The sequence below is a fragment of the Pseudopodoces humilis genome, chromosome 8 (genome assembly GCF_049639895.1).
Source record: "Pseudopodoces humilis isolate 2021_Gansu_Grassland_sample_001 chromosome 8, ASM4963989v1, whole genome shotgun sequence".
Lineage (NCBI taxonomy): Eukaryota > Metazoa > Chordata > Aves > Passeriformes > Paridae > Pseudopodoces > Pseudopodoces humilis.
Genome location: NC_142207.1, coordinates 27,667,935 through 27,684,307, shown reverse-complemented (window position 1 = coordinate 27,684,307; position 16,373 = coordinate 27,667,935). Strand labels below are relative to the sequence as shown.

At 39.8% G+C, this 16,373-nt stretch overlaps 1 protein-coding gene across 2 annotated transcripts in view; it reads left to right on the top strand.

The window, feature by feature from the left end:
• The window catches only part of PLCL1 (phospholipase C like 1 (inactive)), a 179,546-nt gene that overhangs the window by 126,256 nt on the left and 36,917 nt on the right, over positions 1–16,373 (top strand). For both annotated transcript variants that reach the window (XM_005519920.3, XM_088059117.1), the window contains exon 2: positions 13,235–15,706. In XM_005519920.3, the coding sequence (XP_005519977.2) occupies positions 13,235–15,706 (2,472 nt within the window). The remainder of the gene's footprint in view (positions 1–13,234; positions 15,707–16,373) is intronic.

The following is a 16,373-nucleotide window of genomic DNA, read 5'->3' as shown; positions in this document are numbered from 1 at the left end:
AGATTTCAGAATTCGATTTCAAGCCCTGTGTTTTCAGGCAGCAGAGGAGGATGCTCCAAGCTTAGCATAAAGAATGAGTGTGTCACCAAAAGTAAACTCTAAACTGTGCAAGGTAACAGCCCAGCTCAGCTGTTACCTTGTAATACTGTACAAGTGTTCTACCCTTAAGTTCTTCACAGGTTTAGTTACATCACTTATCCCGCTTCTGATAGCCATGCTGACCCTGAAATCAAAGGATACTTTCAGACCCCTTCAAAATTTGTCCTTTGTAATTTAGTATTTTGTGTGCTTTCTGGATGGTGCAGTTTCCGTAGTTTCATACACTTTCCCAGTGTTGCACATGAGTATATTCTGGGGCATGTTGTTATTGATGGGAGAAAACAGTTTTCTCTGAGAGTTTAGGAAGGAACCACAGATTGAGGTTGTGTTATGCCAGCTTTACAACCAAAATCTGTCTTGGTGTGATGGTGCACAGTGCAGTGCTTGTTGAATTACCATATTACACATGGAACTCTGAAACCAGTGTTTGAGTTTTAAAATACCAGCAAATGGTTGCAGGGTAGAGCATTCATTTTTCATGAGGGCAGTAATGCTATTTCAGTTTGCTGAGCTACAAGAGTGTGCTTTGATCAACAGAGCAATTTAGCAATTATAGAGTATTTGATGTGCCTCAATTTACCTAGTAGCTGAGGAATTCAATGAAAGGTAATGTGTCATTTTTGCCTTTGGAAAATGAGTTAGAAATGTATTGTTTCCCAAAGTACATAATTAAAAAACACATTTGCCACTTTACTGCATACAAGGAGTTGAATATTTTTCTCTTACTAATGATCCCAGATGAAAACACCCAATGGGGAAGAAAAAGGAATTGATTTGGCTTATGTATAGGCATAAGGAGGAACATATTTTTAATAAGCTTCATTATTGATTCAAGGTGAGAAAAGAGCAGAGACAAAACCCACTGAAATTAATAGGGTATGGAGTTTAGTGTCTGTGGTAGTTTAAAAAGATGTAATTTTTGTTAATCTGTGTTATCTGTAAAATACCTGGTACTTTTACAGTGTTTTGTACTCATCTTCTGACTCCAAACATGCCTTAAAATAGTATATCCAGAAAATATGGTACAGTTAAGAATGGGATTTCCACAAATCTTATACATTGCTCCTGTGGGCTAGGTTCTGCAGTCATTAAATTGAGCTAAGTAAAGAACATTTTCCTTCTGTGAACTAAGGGAATTCAGTGTGACTGGGATCAATGTGAGCATTAGTGCATTCATATTTTACTGCAGCCTCTGCTGCTGAACTACAAGACAGAAGCATGTGCAGCTTACCATATCCAAGGACATTGTCTAGACTGTTTTCTATCTTTTCTATATTTTTGCTTTAGGATGCATGATGATAGTGTTAGAAACTGCACTGCAAACAATGCATGCTGTATGCAGCAAGTAGAGCTGTTCTGCAATTACATAAGGTAGCTCAGATGAAAGGGCCTCTGTGTTCTGTGTCTGAGAGAGGAGACTTAATTAAGACAGACAAATTCTCCTGGGTATAACAAAGCAGTTCTCTGGTTACAGCCCTGATTAGACTGTAGTTCTTCTAAATGCATTACCAAAGTCTTCATTATTATAATTAAACAGATGTAAAATATGTTGGCTCTTCATTGCATAAAGCTTTGCTTTAGGGTTAAGACGAGAAAATTCATCAAGAGCTTTGAAATGGAAAGCTGACAAGCAAAGCAAATTATTTCTGTAATTTTCTATAATTTTTGAATTTTTGTCCTTTTTAGTCTTCTATTTAAAGTCAGACACTTTAAAAAAAAATAATCTTAAGCGGTGTATTTACAGCAATATTATTTTTCCTTAGGCAACCAAAAACTAGTGTCATGTGTAAAAATGGAGCTCAGACAGTGGCTTCTCCCAGCACGCTGGGTTTGGAGCAGTCCAGCCTGAGAATGGGTGTGTGCTCCCCTGAGTCTGGGGCACTCACTGCTGCTGGCTTCTGCCAGGGTGCTTTCCTGCTTACCTTTGGCCTCTTCTTTCCAAGAGCTAGCAATGCCTGCAGCCAAGGTGAATAAAGGGGAAAAGTGTTCAGGAGCATTTGTTGTTCATACATCCAACCAAAGGAACTGATGAAAAATAACAAGAAAGAAGAAAGGAGGGAGTTAATATTTCAAGAAGAAACCAACTTTTTCTCAACATTTGTCTTTTCACTGTATCCCTTTATGTAGAAAACACACCATTAAATTTAAAATCTGTTTCCCTGGTGGGAGGAATTACCTTTAAAAGTCTCGAAAAGATAGAGCACTGTGGTTTAAAAAGGAGTTGAGGAGCTGTTGGACGAACAAATCCACAGTCGTGCCTATTGTAATCTAAATAGAATATTAACAAATAAACAGTGTGAATGTGGGGACTAAATGCGTATAACAGTTTGTAAGTTTAAAGCTTAAAATGAGCAACAGGTGATTTTTGTCCATACAAAAGTGGTTCCCAGTGCTCACTAATGTCACTGTTCTGCTACCACTTGTTCACGCTTGCAAAACTAAATGTGGCCAGTATTTATTGGTCCTTAGCACCCTCTCAGATTGTTCTGGGCAGAGCTGTTGGTGTTAATGACAACTGTGCTAATGACAACTGTGCAAGATGAGGGAAGCTTGTGGTTTAGCAATGGGGCCTGTGTCATTCTGTCCTCGAGAAAGCAAATACCAAATTTGGACCTCTTAACACAAAAAGCTCCCCCAAACCCCTGGCCCAGCTGCTCCTGTCCCCACTGCTAGACCTCCTTTTCTGCCATGTGTCCTCCCCAGGTGAGAGGTTGGATGAAGACCCTGGCAGAAGCTGCCTTTTCTCCCAAGGTTTGAGATTTGTGTGTCAGAAACGTTTTTGAGTCTTGTGGAAACCACGAGACAAATCCAGAGCAGATAGTATTTCCTCAGGATCTTCCTGGGCTTCTGAGCTGAACTAGAAGCCAGGAGGTTCCCACTCTTCCGGCTGCAAATCTAACATTTTTCTTCTTGCTCAGCATTTTCTAAATGTTGCAAATGTCCGAAACTATTGGAGATTTGAGCTGTTACTTTCTCCACATAAGTGCTAAGTTATGTTGCAGCTGAAGTGTAGTTATACTGTGGTTAGAGTTCAAATTTTTTCTGAAACCCCTATAGCCACTAAATCATAACATTTAAATATTAACTGGATGGAGGCAATTACACCAGGTGGGTGATATACTGTAAAAATGCATGTATAAAACCCAAGGATTTGTAATACCCAGGCATGCACATAGTTTAATTCTAAGATAAAAGATTTATTATTATTTAGCAAATATATATTTATATGACCAGGATAAAACTACATTATAATTACATTCCTTTACTCGTTAAAAAAAAACCAAAAACAAAACCCAGTGAGCAACTGGGCTTTTTTCTCCCTAAGATATGGGCTCTGGGAAATAGGAGAATTTTGCCCTTCAAGGTGGATAATTTTGAAGGAATGCGATTAAAAGCTGTAGCACATCTCCATAGCAAATCAATTATTCTTTAAATAAATTGGATGTTTATGATGCTGCAGTTTGCAGTTTATCAAGGTGCTTGTAACCTGCCTAATTTACTGCTTATTTTGATGAGTAATAAAAACAGTCTGTGTCCGCATTGGTAAAAATTTGGAATATGCCTACTGATGGGAGTCACATAATAAGATTTAATGAGGCTAGCACAGCTGTTTCTTGAATACTTCTTTCCTTTCTACTAATGGAGAAATCTGTGTTTTGCTTGTAAGGGAGATGCTTAATTTGTCATACCGTTGCTAAGGGCACCACTGAAATCATGGTTTCACTTGTATGTTGTTCTCAGCCCTGCCAACTCCTTTAGCAGTGAAAATGAGGGCCTTTAGATAGCACAAAGCAAAATTTCACCCCTTTATCATAGGTCAAATAAAACACTGCCCTGTCTTGCCCATATACTTCATATTCTGCTTTATGTATTTTATCTCAACCTATTTAATAATTCAATTATGACTGACAATTGGAATTTAAAAAAAAATCCTGTTAAACTAGTTTCATTACCTAATTTTATTGATTTTTGTAACTTCATTGCTAATTTTAGGTATAGGGGCTGATCTGAATTGGCGTAAATGTGATTAATGAAGAAATAATTTAAGTTGATTAAAAAGGGTTTAAAATAATGTGATTAGCCCCTTGAGATTTGTGTGGCTTATTGGATTACACATTTTATTCCTGGAGGACTGCTGTAAGATTCAGAATGAAATTAAATTGGTCACCCTATTTTGGGCCCCCAGTGTTTGGTAATCTCTAGTGCCGTGATACCAGACCAGAAGGCACAGTCCCATTCAACCATTTTTTTGGGAGAAAACATAGGATTTAATTTTAGAGTTAATACCTAAATAATCAGGCCAAAAAATAGCACTGAAGTCTCATCTGCTCTCCATTAAATAGGGCTTAAATGAAATAGTTTTTCATCTCATGAGACATCGTTTTGGAAGGAGTCAGGTACTGATGAAAAAAATGCTGAAGATCTCCAGCTATCCTTGGGAGATTGAGACCATTGTGAGTTTTGCTTTTCTTGTTTAAAGTCTTGGTTTGATTTTGAATGTGTTTATTTCCAGGATTTAAAAGAATGTACCACCAGATAGAACTGATCTTCAGATAATCTTTATATAATCATCTTCATAATCAATGATCCCTGTGGATCCCTTCCAGCTCAGAATATTCTGTAATCAAAAATCTGTGACGTTAATCCACATTTTGATTTTCTAGGGGAAATTTTTACAGAAATATAATTTGAAAGACTTCTTAAAATACTTTAAGGATTTAATTAAGCTACTCAATTGAAAGCATTACATTTTGAATAGAAGTGCCCAGATACCCCTTAAATAGGGCATGGGGTGTCTGTTAAGTTTTTCCTTATAGTAATGCACATTTTTATTAATACTAATATAATAATTATTAATACAGACAATATGTGTATTAAACTAAAAGAATTTGTAATCCCTTACTTGAATGTGTTTTCCAAAATCTTCCTGATTCTTGTGGTACTTGTGAACTTTCTAATTTTCAAGGTAATTTCTAAACGGAGAGCATCGCATGATGCACAAATACAATGATATTAGAAACTTTTATCCTGAGTAGATACTATGTTTATACAACCAAGTATATTGTTTTGTGTGTGATCTTTTTGTTACGTTCTGTGCTGATCATCTGCGATGACAAAGTTGGCTTTTTTTACCCAAAATTATTCTCTTGCATCAGAGTCCTGTAAATAAGTGTTGGCCCTTGTGTTTTTAGAATTATGACCTTGTATTTTGCTCCTTATTTGGAAAATACTTAATTTTTTATGTATTGCCTGTCAAGCAGTCTTTTGACTGCTGACTCACATTCTGTTATTCATCACTGTTGAAACTTGGCTTTTTATCATCTCCAGACTCCATGTGTATTGATTTTGTGCTTTCTTCCAGGTCACTCTAAAAATGCTAAATAGCACTGGACTAAAGAATGGGTCCCTGCAGGATCCCATTTGAAGCATTTCTTCATGATAAGTGTTTCCCATTTACTATTGCATTTGAAAGTTATAATTTATCTTGTGTTTGGTCCATTTAATGTCTTCTGAGTTTATTTTTATTGCTGTATCTTCTTAATCAAAATGTTATTTAGTACCAAGTCAAATACATGGCAGAAACCATAATACATTAGAGTCTATTACAATGACTTCATGAGTATCAACCAAATTTTTAATATCATAAAAGCATAAATATCAGGTTAGTCTGACAAGCTCTGTTTTCCATAATGTTGGAAATAGGTAATGCTAATCATCTTTTTAGTATTAATCAAATCTTGTTTTAGCTTTTCCATGATTTTGGCTGTAAAAATTACCCACTCATAGAGCAGTGCCAATCAAGTATTTGTTGGTGTAATGAAGAGGAGACCAGTTGGGCATGTTTTTCCTTAGCCAGGTCTTTCTAAACTTATTTGGCTTTTCCTCCTGAGTTGCTACTGGCATTCTTTTTTTCTCTTAATTTTTATCTCAGATGCATTCAAAGGATGTTCCAATAACATCCTTTAAGGATGTAACAGAAAGAGGATTTTTACTCTGGAGTTCTCCTGGGAATGCTGCAGCCGAGTTCCCCTTTTTCCAGACCTTTCTGCTACTACTTCTGCTTGAAGACAGAAAGTGTCTTTCCGTCTTTCTCAGATTTATATTCCCTGCAAGATGAGTTCAATCCATGTCCAAGGTGCCTTTGCAGGCTAAGAAGTATTAGAGCCTGTGAGCAACCCAAGCACTTGAAGATAACAGAATATTTGGGAGTGGTAGTGGTTGGAGATATTACATCCAATGAGCTAGGTAAGTCCCTGACAAACTACAAGCCTCCTTCCAGCTGGTAGTAGATCTGGCACTTGGGGTGTCCTTAGTGAAGGGTCTTTTTCCTCAGGGAGAATGGACGGTATCCATGAAAAACCTTTATCAGGTGGTGTCTTCTGTAGGCTTATATGGAGACATTGTGTCTATGTATTGGTGTCATACAGGAATCTGTTTCTCACTGTAGATGTTGCTTAATGCATAAAGGGATAGCTACTTGAAATTGTGGAAAACAGTTGGATGAAACTCTAACAACAATGGCAGAAAGCTCTGTGAAGTGGTAGCCTCATTATAGCCTCTCATGTTCTTGTGTTCTTGGAAGCTTTTCAACCTTGGCTTCATGGCCCTACTTATAAAAAGAAGGGAAAAGTAGTAACTTCAGCATGGTATCATGCCAGAAAAGAAACCCTTCTTGCATTGTGTGCTTTTCATTTCCAAAAAGCATTTCCAGATGGAGTCTTTATGTGCTGCTGATTTTTTCTTTTGCTCTGATTTGTCATTTAGACAGCAAAGGTAAATCTTCTTCAAGGTAAAATTGAATAAATTTGGTAGTCGTTTAAAAAAGAAAATGAAAAAAGCAAGTGCACAACAAAGCATTTTTTAAGCAGCAAATCATTTTGGTTCAGGTTTCCTGAAGATCTGCTCCAGGCATTCTTTTGTATCTCCTTCCAGCCTTACACAATAGTACTGGAAAGAGTTCTTTAGTAATGGAGCAAAAGAGGAAATCAGACAAGCCATTATAGTCTTGCCTCCTCTTGAGCTTCTCCAGTGGAGATTCTTCAGCATCCCAGAATAGTTAAGCTATTGTCTTCATTCAGTCTTCCTGCCCTTGCAGTACCCATTTTGCAGGGTGACTTTCATGAGAAGCTGACCATAGTTATTATTATAGGTCTTGGTGACAGTCCAGTGCCCATAACCAGTGCTGTGGCAATCGTGGGGAGTTGAGGAAAGCCTGCTGTAAATACAGATATTACTCACTGTTCCTCAGGACACTCTTCTTTCCTGTGTCTGAGCTCCCTTAGTCCTTGCTCTCTGTGAATTATGGTAGTGCTGAGGCTTCTGCACGGAGCTTGTGCTTGAGTTAAGCTGCTGGTTAGTGACAACTTGCTGGCTTTGCAGATGTGCCAGTGGGACTGTTTTGGTATTTGGAGAATTGTTGGACACTGTATTCTGAAGCTGTTTCTCATGTATGTGTCCATGTTGTATTTTTGGTCGGTCTTAAGTTTTCTGCTTACTCCATTATGTGTATAGCTCAGCTTTTAACAGCACTTGTGTTAAATTTTGGATCTGGTCTTTGTTCTCCATGTGCACAAAAATCCCTGAATTAGTAGGAATTTTGCCTTGAAGAGGCTACCCAAGGTTGATCTCACAGCAGTAACGTCTGCTCTTGCCATCTTCTGAGCTGTGTGTTAGCCCAAGTTTGACTGGCAGCATCCCCACAGCTGCCCACATCAGTAAGGTGTTTTGGCTGTTCAGCCCCTGTGCAGAGGTGCCTGCGTCATGCCGTGAGCTGTAAGTCTGGATGAACTTTGTAAGGCAACCTTTTCTTTGTTGACATGTGAGTTGTCACAGTGGGTATCTATCTGATACTTAGATCCTACAGGTCTTGCCAAGAAAGATTAGAGGGAGTTCAGCTCCTTAATTTGGTGTGATAGCAGGAGCTATGAGAAAAGTTGATAAAATCTGTAGAATGGGCAGTACAAGGATACTCTCTGAGGATGGCCAGAACATGGCTGAGATTTACATAAGAAAGCTTTGTGTGCTAATGATGAGCCCTGGCTTCCAGTGATCATTGGTACCTGTTCTAATCATGTGCTGGTACTGTGTGTTCAAGCCTTGATACAAATCTGATCAAGTGGGTTGAGCCTCACACGTGTATGAGTTCCAGTTGCAGCCCTGACCCAGGCTTTGACTTTGTGTTTTTTTGGATGGTTTATATAAATCTTCCCTGCTCTGGCTTACTTCATTATAGAAAAATTACGCTCTCATTTTGCAACCTTCTACACAGTGCTTTGAGTGCCATTAGTGACTCACTGACTTCTTTACTTTTTGTTTAAAGGTATATTTTCCCACTGCTATTATAGTAAAGCCTTAAGATTTTCAGAGACTGGGATTCTGTCTTTGTGTAACTGAAATACCCAGAAGCATCCCCCAAAAAATTATCCAGAAGAGCTAACTAATTTCTCTTAGAAAACAAAAAAATCAGGTGATCAGCTGGCCATTTAACTGGATCATGTAGAGTTTCCAGAGCAGAGAGCTTTTAGGACTGTTTATTACAATCTATTTGTGAGGACAGACTATTACTGATAACTTAGTACGAGGTTCAGGAGAAATATCAAAGATTAGAATCAAACTGGTGAAAATGCAAATTGTTTTTTTGAGAAATAGTTCTTAATCATACTTAAAGAGTTTATTGTCATGATTATTACTGAATTTCACATCCTTTCACAGGAGCTCTGCAGGTCTTTACGGGTTTTTGGTTTCTTTGGGTAGGTGATGGTTTTTTGCTTTTATCCTCTTCATCAGAATCCTGGAAGACTGTCAGTGCTTTAGAGAGCCTTCAGGTAACTTAATTTCAGAAAAATAATAATTCATGAACTTGACCTTTGTGTGCAGGTTTGCTATCTACTCTTATTACTGCCCTGGTTCCTAACTTTAGATGAGCAATTTATGGCCTGTAGTTTTGACAAAGAGGGTGGGATGAGGTGGAGAGTGTGTTTACTCTTTTTTTTTTTAATCCCACTTATTTATTTCTGTTAGCTCTTTGATTTAAACAGCAGAAGTTTGAGCAGTCAAAGGTCAGGGTGAATGGGGTGGAGTTTTCCCACAACTGCTGATGGCATAGTGATCCTACTGTTTATGTATCCAGTCTCTCTGACGAGGATGATGTGTTCAACAGGAGAGCTTCTCCTATTTTGGGAGTGTGCTTAGACTGGTGTTCTGAATCCCTCCTTTAGAAACATTTAGAAAATGCTAGCGTGCAGTCAGGCCAGCACACAGATATGCCTCCTTGTTCCTTAATGATTTCAGAGCAGTGGTGCATATGCTGAAATCTAAGTGCATATGGATGTGGTCTTGTACTTGAGGTCTTGAGGTATTCTATGTAAGTGATATTATGCAGGCTCAGGAGCAGGAGGGAGATGGAGTCATCCTATTAGATCACCTTTCAGGGGATAATCAAACAACTGAAGGAAACCCTAGTTGTGAGTCACTTTGAAAAAAGTGTCTTGCCTTGGAAACACAAGGTTTCCCATGTAAGTGGGCATTTCCTTTTTGTACTTTCACATTGCATGCAAACTGATCGTGTTTTTTTCTAGGAAGAGTGCTTTGTGAAGAGCTTGGGTGTCTCAGGTAGGAAAGATCTTGGAGTGGAAAATCTACGAGTTAGTTCCTCATTTTCACATTGATATAGATTTCTCTTTTTTAGCAAATATCATCCTTTTTTTTTTTTCCATCTTTCACGGCCACTATAAATTCAGTTCCATTGGTACAGGTGACTGAGGGTAAAGGGCAGTCCTAGGCCAGTTACTGTCCTGTTATCTAGGCAAGGCATCTTGGAGAAAGATAGTCTTTCCAGCTCCAAGATTCAGGGCTGCATCTCATTGTGCTTTCTGATTGCTTTGGTTAATGAAGAGGAACAAGTGCTCTTGTGTGGGTGAACACTGAGGAGAAGTTTTTTGATAACTTGCAATGGGAATCTTCTTGGCAGGTAGCACAAGAGAGCAGGTTTCTTATTTATCCATGTAAGATGTTGGCAGCTTTTAGTTTGCCAGGTGACCGTACTTGTTACTGTATTCAGTAAAATGGAGCAGCAGTTTAGCCACTGGAGACACTGCAGCACAGTATTCTTGGCTGGATTTCTTGTTTTAGAAGATGAATCTGTTGAAATTTGATTAAGGTAGAGATTTAAAGAAAGCAATAGCTGCTCTAAAATTAGAACACAAAGTCTGGAGTCTCAGCTGAACAAACATAAGATCAGTGGGGAGACACAGGGTATCCAAATTGTCCTCTGCAGGCATTGATGTGAGTGGGGCTCAGTGGTGGGAGGACACTTCTTGAAGAAAATACTCCTTTGCTCCCTACAGTGGTTGCTGAGGATCTGGGGGTGTGTGGCCTGGCTAAACCATGGTGTCAGGATCCAGAATTGCTTATTCAAGCATTAGGAGTGTGGTAATGCAAAGGCAAGTGCCTGGGCTGTCGGGCTGAGAAGACAACATTGGAGCTTACAGAAACACCTTTTGACTTTTTGCAAGACTGGAATAATTAGCTTCGTGATTATTATGAAAACTTTCACATTATAGCTAAGGTAACAACTCTCACTTTGAAAGGTTGAGTATGGAGCTCCTAGTCTGGAGAGACCAAGAGGGGAAAAGCCGATGCAGTAATAAGCTCAGTTAGCAATTGCAATTTTGTAGGCTTTGTGTGTATTATACATTAGATGGAGGACATTGTTAGTACCAGTTAAAGTAATCCCATCAGTGTCAATATTACGTAAATCTTGTTAATTGTAGGCAATTAGTTTGTGGATTAGGCTTGAATTCTCTTCAGTTGATTGAAAGATAGGGGGGAAGTTCTACTCTGACATGAAGTAACGTTGTACAATTCTGATGTTCCTTACATACCTCTAAGTACAAAACCAGAAGTATCCATCAAAAATAGAAGCAGGTAAAGATGACACCGAGGATAATCTAATCACCACCAAAATCCCTGAGGGGTTAAGACTGAGTGTTAAAAGGAAACTTTTGTTGTTTGTCCATGAGGTCAATTTTCTTCCCACATGAATACCTGAAAAATGGCTGATTAATTCCCTGACTTACTTTGATCAAAAGACACGGGCATCTTGGAACTAAAAATAAATATCTATATTTTATTTCAGAAAATAAAGTATTTCCATAACATTTGTGCCTCCCTAGTTAAGACAAAATGTCAGACCTGTAGATAAATCAGATAGGCTGCTCTGATGAAATTTCCAGGTCTGGCCCTGAGGAACCTCTGTCAAGGAATGAATCACTGCAGATTCCAAGGCCATTAATACACCTAACTATATGAGAAAAATAATCCTAATTAATCATCAATCTTAAATCTAAATTTTGCTCCTGTAAACATAAGGAAATAAAAAAGAAGAGGCTCTTCTAAAACCCATGGAGTAATCTGCTACATTTATTTGTATTCATTAGCATCTTCTGCTTGAAGATTTTCATAGGCAAAGCTGTGTATTAAAACACAGTATGTTAATGCAGGAACAGAATATTTTAGCATAAAACTGTAATTAAGAAAGTAGCTGACCTGAGGCACTTGCTTTGTTGACTTTCTTCCTGTTTCTTTGAGACCCATTCTCATAATAAGTACTAAATAAATGGCAAGAATAATTATTCTTGTCAGTGGAAACCTCTGTACTAGTTTAATGAGAAATCTTTGTCATAAGAAGTTTAGAGGTCTTAATTTTGTTCTTCCCAGTAGATCCCATGCCTTTAAATTCAGTAGTTAGGGGCCTGGGGCTTTGGAAATATTTTGGATGTTATTAAATGAAGTGAGTGGATGACAACAGCAATTTTGTAGAAACATTCATACTGAATAATTTGCTAAAAGCATCTATGCAGACATGCAAATGAAGAGTGGAGATGCTTAGGAGCACCAAAACTGATGCTCTGTGGCTTGAGGAGCTACACAAGGTCCTGTTCAGACAGTGCAGAGCATCAAAGCACATAGATGGGTGGATGGAGGGCCCTGCTAGAGCAGGGCTTATAGGTAGGATTTGCAGAGGAGTATGACCCAGTTGGGGTCTGAATGACACAGCAGATGAAGTGCAGCTGAGAGGAACCAGCTGCTGGGCTAGGGAAGGGAGGTCCAGGCTGCACAGGGTTTAGGAGCTGGGGTTTTGGTGTCTCAGAGCAGATCCCCAGAGGCTGTTGGGGAAGCTGGTGCCTGGTGCACATCTGATGTCTGGGCCTGAGGCAGCAGGGTGGAAGGCTGAGTGCTTAGACACAACATTTCCTTGCCTTGGGGCTCCTTTTCCATTCAAATTTCAGGCAGCTGAGGTCCCTTCAAGAACAGAAGGCAGAAAACTAAGGAAGTATTGCTAGTGGCTAGGGAAATAGGAGGGAAAGCAATTTTAACAAGTCTTTCACAATTAATTGCAGTCTTGAGTGATGTTTTAAAAATATTTTTGGTAGCTGTTGGATAGTTTACATACTAATGGGGTAGATGGAAATCATGCAGAGAAAAGAATGATTTATACTTTATAATTATTGTGAGATGTTTTGAATGGATAATATGCAGGGAAAGGTTCAAATTTAGTTGCTGCACTAACATTACAGACAGCTTTGCAGGGAGCTGGGTTTACATCCAGCAGCAAGAAGTAGTTGATACTGAAAAGTCAATCACATGTCTGGCTGAGTATTTTCTCAAGAGGAGTTAGAATAGATATCCTAAAGAAAAAGGCTTTGGATTTCTTGTCTGGCTGTCCATTTTCCTGCAGTGCTTTGTAGTTGTTGTACACAGAAATGACCAGAATAACTACTTTTCCAATCAAGTGGGGACACAAGAGTGTGATATATCTGCTTTGAAACTGGACACAACGTATACAACTGGATACTGCCTCCTCACAGTTGTAGCAAGTTGCTGAGATCTGGAAGACAGTTTAATAGCTGCAAATGTCACTCATGCAAACTTGCCATTTCTAATGGCCATAGTCGATCAAGTTGCTTTATAGCCCAGTAGGAATCTGAATCATGGGAAGAAATAAGAACGTTGTGTTTCCAAGTTCAGAAGAACATTAATTATCTTTACATAAATGTACCTTTTTGATAATTTTTGCACTTGTGGAATGGCCAAAAAAAGCGTGCTAATTTTTTTAAATGTGATTATTCCACAGGATCCTTCAAACCAAAAATGTGGAAGAAAGAAGACAGTGTCCTTCAGCAGCATGCCATCAGAGAAGAAAATAAGCAGTGCCAGCGACTGTATCAGCTTTATGCAGGCTGGGTGTGAATTGAAGAAAGTTCGTCCAAATTCTCGGATTTATAACCGCTTTTTTACTCTGGATCCTGACCTGCAGGCTCTTCGTTGGGAGCCTTCCAAGAAGGATCTGGACAAAGCCAAGCTTGATATTTCTGCTATAAAAGAAATCAGACTTGGGAAGAACACAGAAACATTCAGGAATAATGGACTTGCAGATCAGATTTCTGAGGACTGTGCGCTGTCAGTCATTCATGGTGAGAACTATGAGTCCCTTGACTTGGTTGCCAATTCAGCTGATGTGGCCAATATTTGGGTATCGGGATTAAGGTACTTAGTTTCTCGTAGCAAACAACCCCTGGACTTGATGGAAAACAGCCATAATACCCCACGGTTTGCCTGGTTAAAAACTGTATTTGAAGCAGCAGATGTTGATGGCAATGGCATAATGTTAGAAGATACAGCTGTGGAGCTAATAAAGCAGCTTAACCCCACCTTAAAGGAATCAAAGATTAGATTAAAATTTAAAGAAATTCAGAAGAGCAAGGAGAAACTGACAACACGAGTAACAAAAGAAGAGTTTTGTGAAGCGTTCAGTGAACTTTGCACAAGACCTGAAGTGTATTTCTTACTTGTGCAGATCTCCAAGAACAAAGAGTACCTGGATGCCAATGACCTCATGCTGTTTTTAGAGGCTGAGCAAGGAGTGACCCACATAACAGAAGAAATGTGTCTAGATATTATTCGCAGGTATGAGCTTTCTGAAGAAGGACGATTGAAAGGTTTTCTTGCGATTGATGGATTTACTCAATACTTACTGTCCTCAGAATGTGATATTTTTGACCCAGAGCACAAAAAAGTAGTCCAAGACATGACACAGCCTTTGTCACATTACTACATCAATGCATCCCACAATACGTATCTAATAGAAGACCAGCTCAGGGGCCCGGCTGATATCAATGGTTATGTCAGAGCTTTAAAGATGAGCTGCCGGAGTATTGAACTGGACGTCTGTGACGGCCCAGATAACGAACCCATTATTTGTAACCGCAACAACGTGACATCGCCACTTGCCTTTCGAAATGTCATCGAAGTAATAAACAAACTGGCCTTCTTTGCCTCAGAATACCCTCTCATTCTGTGCTTGGGGAACCACTGCTCTGTACAGCAGCAGAAGGTGGTGGTGCAACACATGAAAAGAATCTTTGGAAACAAACTGTACACAGAGGCACCTTTATCCTCAGAAGCCTACCTCCCATCACCTGAGAAACTGAAAATGAAGATCATTGTGAAGGGGAAGAAACTGCCCTGTGACCAGGATGTATCAGAAGGAGAGGTCACAGATGAAGATGAAGAGGCTGAAATATCCCGAAGACTGTCAGAGGACTTCTCAAGGGAACCAAAGCTGGTTTGGCTTTGCAGGGAGTTGTCTGACTTGGTGTCCCTATGCAAATCTATCCAGTACAAAGACTTTGAGACCTCCATGAAATCTCAGAATTACTGGGAAATGTGCTCCTTCAGTGAGGCAGAAGCCAGTCGGATTGCAAATGAATACCCTGAAGATTTTGTTAACTACAACAAAAAGTTTCTGTCCAGGGTGTACCCGAGTGCTATGAGGATAGACTCCAGTAACTTAAATCCTCAAGATTTTTGGAACTGTGGTTGCCAGATAGTGGCAATGAACTATCAGACCCCGGGGCCCATGATGGACCTACACACTGGTTGGTTTCTACAGAACGGGGGATGCGGGTACGTTCTTAGGCCTTCAGTGATGCGTGACGAAGTGTCTTACTTCAGCGCAAATACCAAGGGTATTGTTCCAGGGGTCTCCCCCCAGGTCCTTCATGTCAAAATTATCAGTGGTCAGAATTTTCCAAAGCCCAAGGGTGCTTGTGCAAAAGGGGATGTCATAGACCCCTATGTCTGCATAGAAATACATGGGATTCCTGCGGACTGCACCGAACAAAGAACTAAAACTGTGCAGCAAAACAGTGATAACCCCATTTTTGATGAAAGCTTTGAGTTCCAGATCAATCTACCGGAACTGGCCATGATCCGCTTTGTTGTTTTAGATGATGACTACATTGGGGATGAGTTCATAGGACAGTACACCATCCCACTGGAGTGCTTACAGCCCGGATACAGGCACATCCCACTGCGCTCTTTTGTTGGGGATATCATGGAACACGTAACCCTCTTTGTTCACATTGCAATAACCAACCGAAGTGGAGGCGGGAAGGCACAAAAGCGCAGCCTCTCAGTGAGGATAGGGAAGAAAGCAAGGGAGTACACCATGCTGAGGAACACTGGTCTCAAGACTATCGATGACATCTTCAAGCTGGCAGTGCATCCATTGCGAGAGGCTACTGACATGAGAGAAAATATGCAGGTAGGAAACTTCCATTGCGTGCGTTGGTGTGTCCTGAACGTGGAAGTGAAAGTCCTGGTGTGAGCTGCCGCTAGGGCAGCCTTGCTGAAGCTGGTGAAACTCCAGACCCACAGCTTTTGCCAACCTTTAAATGGACATTGGCAGGCTGATAGTCACAGGTGCTAATTAACAAGCAAATGTAGCAGTAGGCAGAAATGTTTTAAAAATCAGTATGCCCTCTCCAAACATGTTTTACTGGTTGATTTTTCTTCCTGAGAAAGCAGAATTGAGAGTACATTTGTGTCTTTTGGTTGTAAGTACTGTATTTCCTCATTGGTTCTAGAAAATATCAGCAAGGTTTTGGTTTGCTAACTGAGTAAGGGTTATGCTCTGAATTTTCTTTGGTTGAGTATAAGAAGCAGTCAGTGGATGTGTCATTAAGGTCTTGTGTACACCAAAGAAACCCACTGTGCAAAGAGCAGCATGTTTTCCCAAGTGTGTGCTGCCACTGTTTGCCCCAGGGCTGCAGATGTTCAACATAGGCACTGAATGCCACTTGGATTGCACTTTCCTCTCTGCTGAATAGCTGTTTTGTCTTGGCTGGTTGCGGCCTGGCACAGACACCAATGCCACATCTTGGCTCAGAGGGTCTCCTGGCAGTCTGTCCCTGCACCCGTGCTGCTGCATG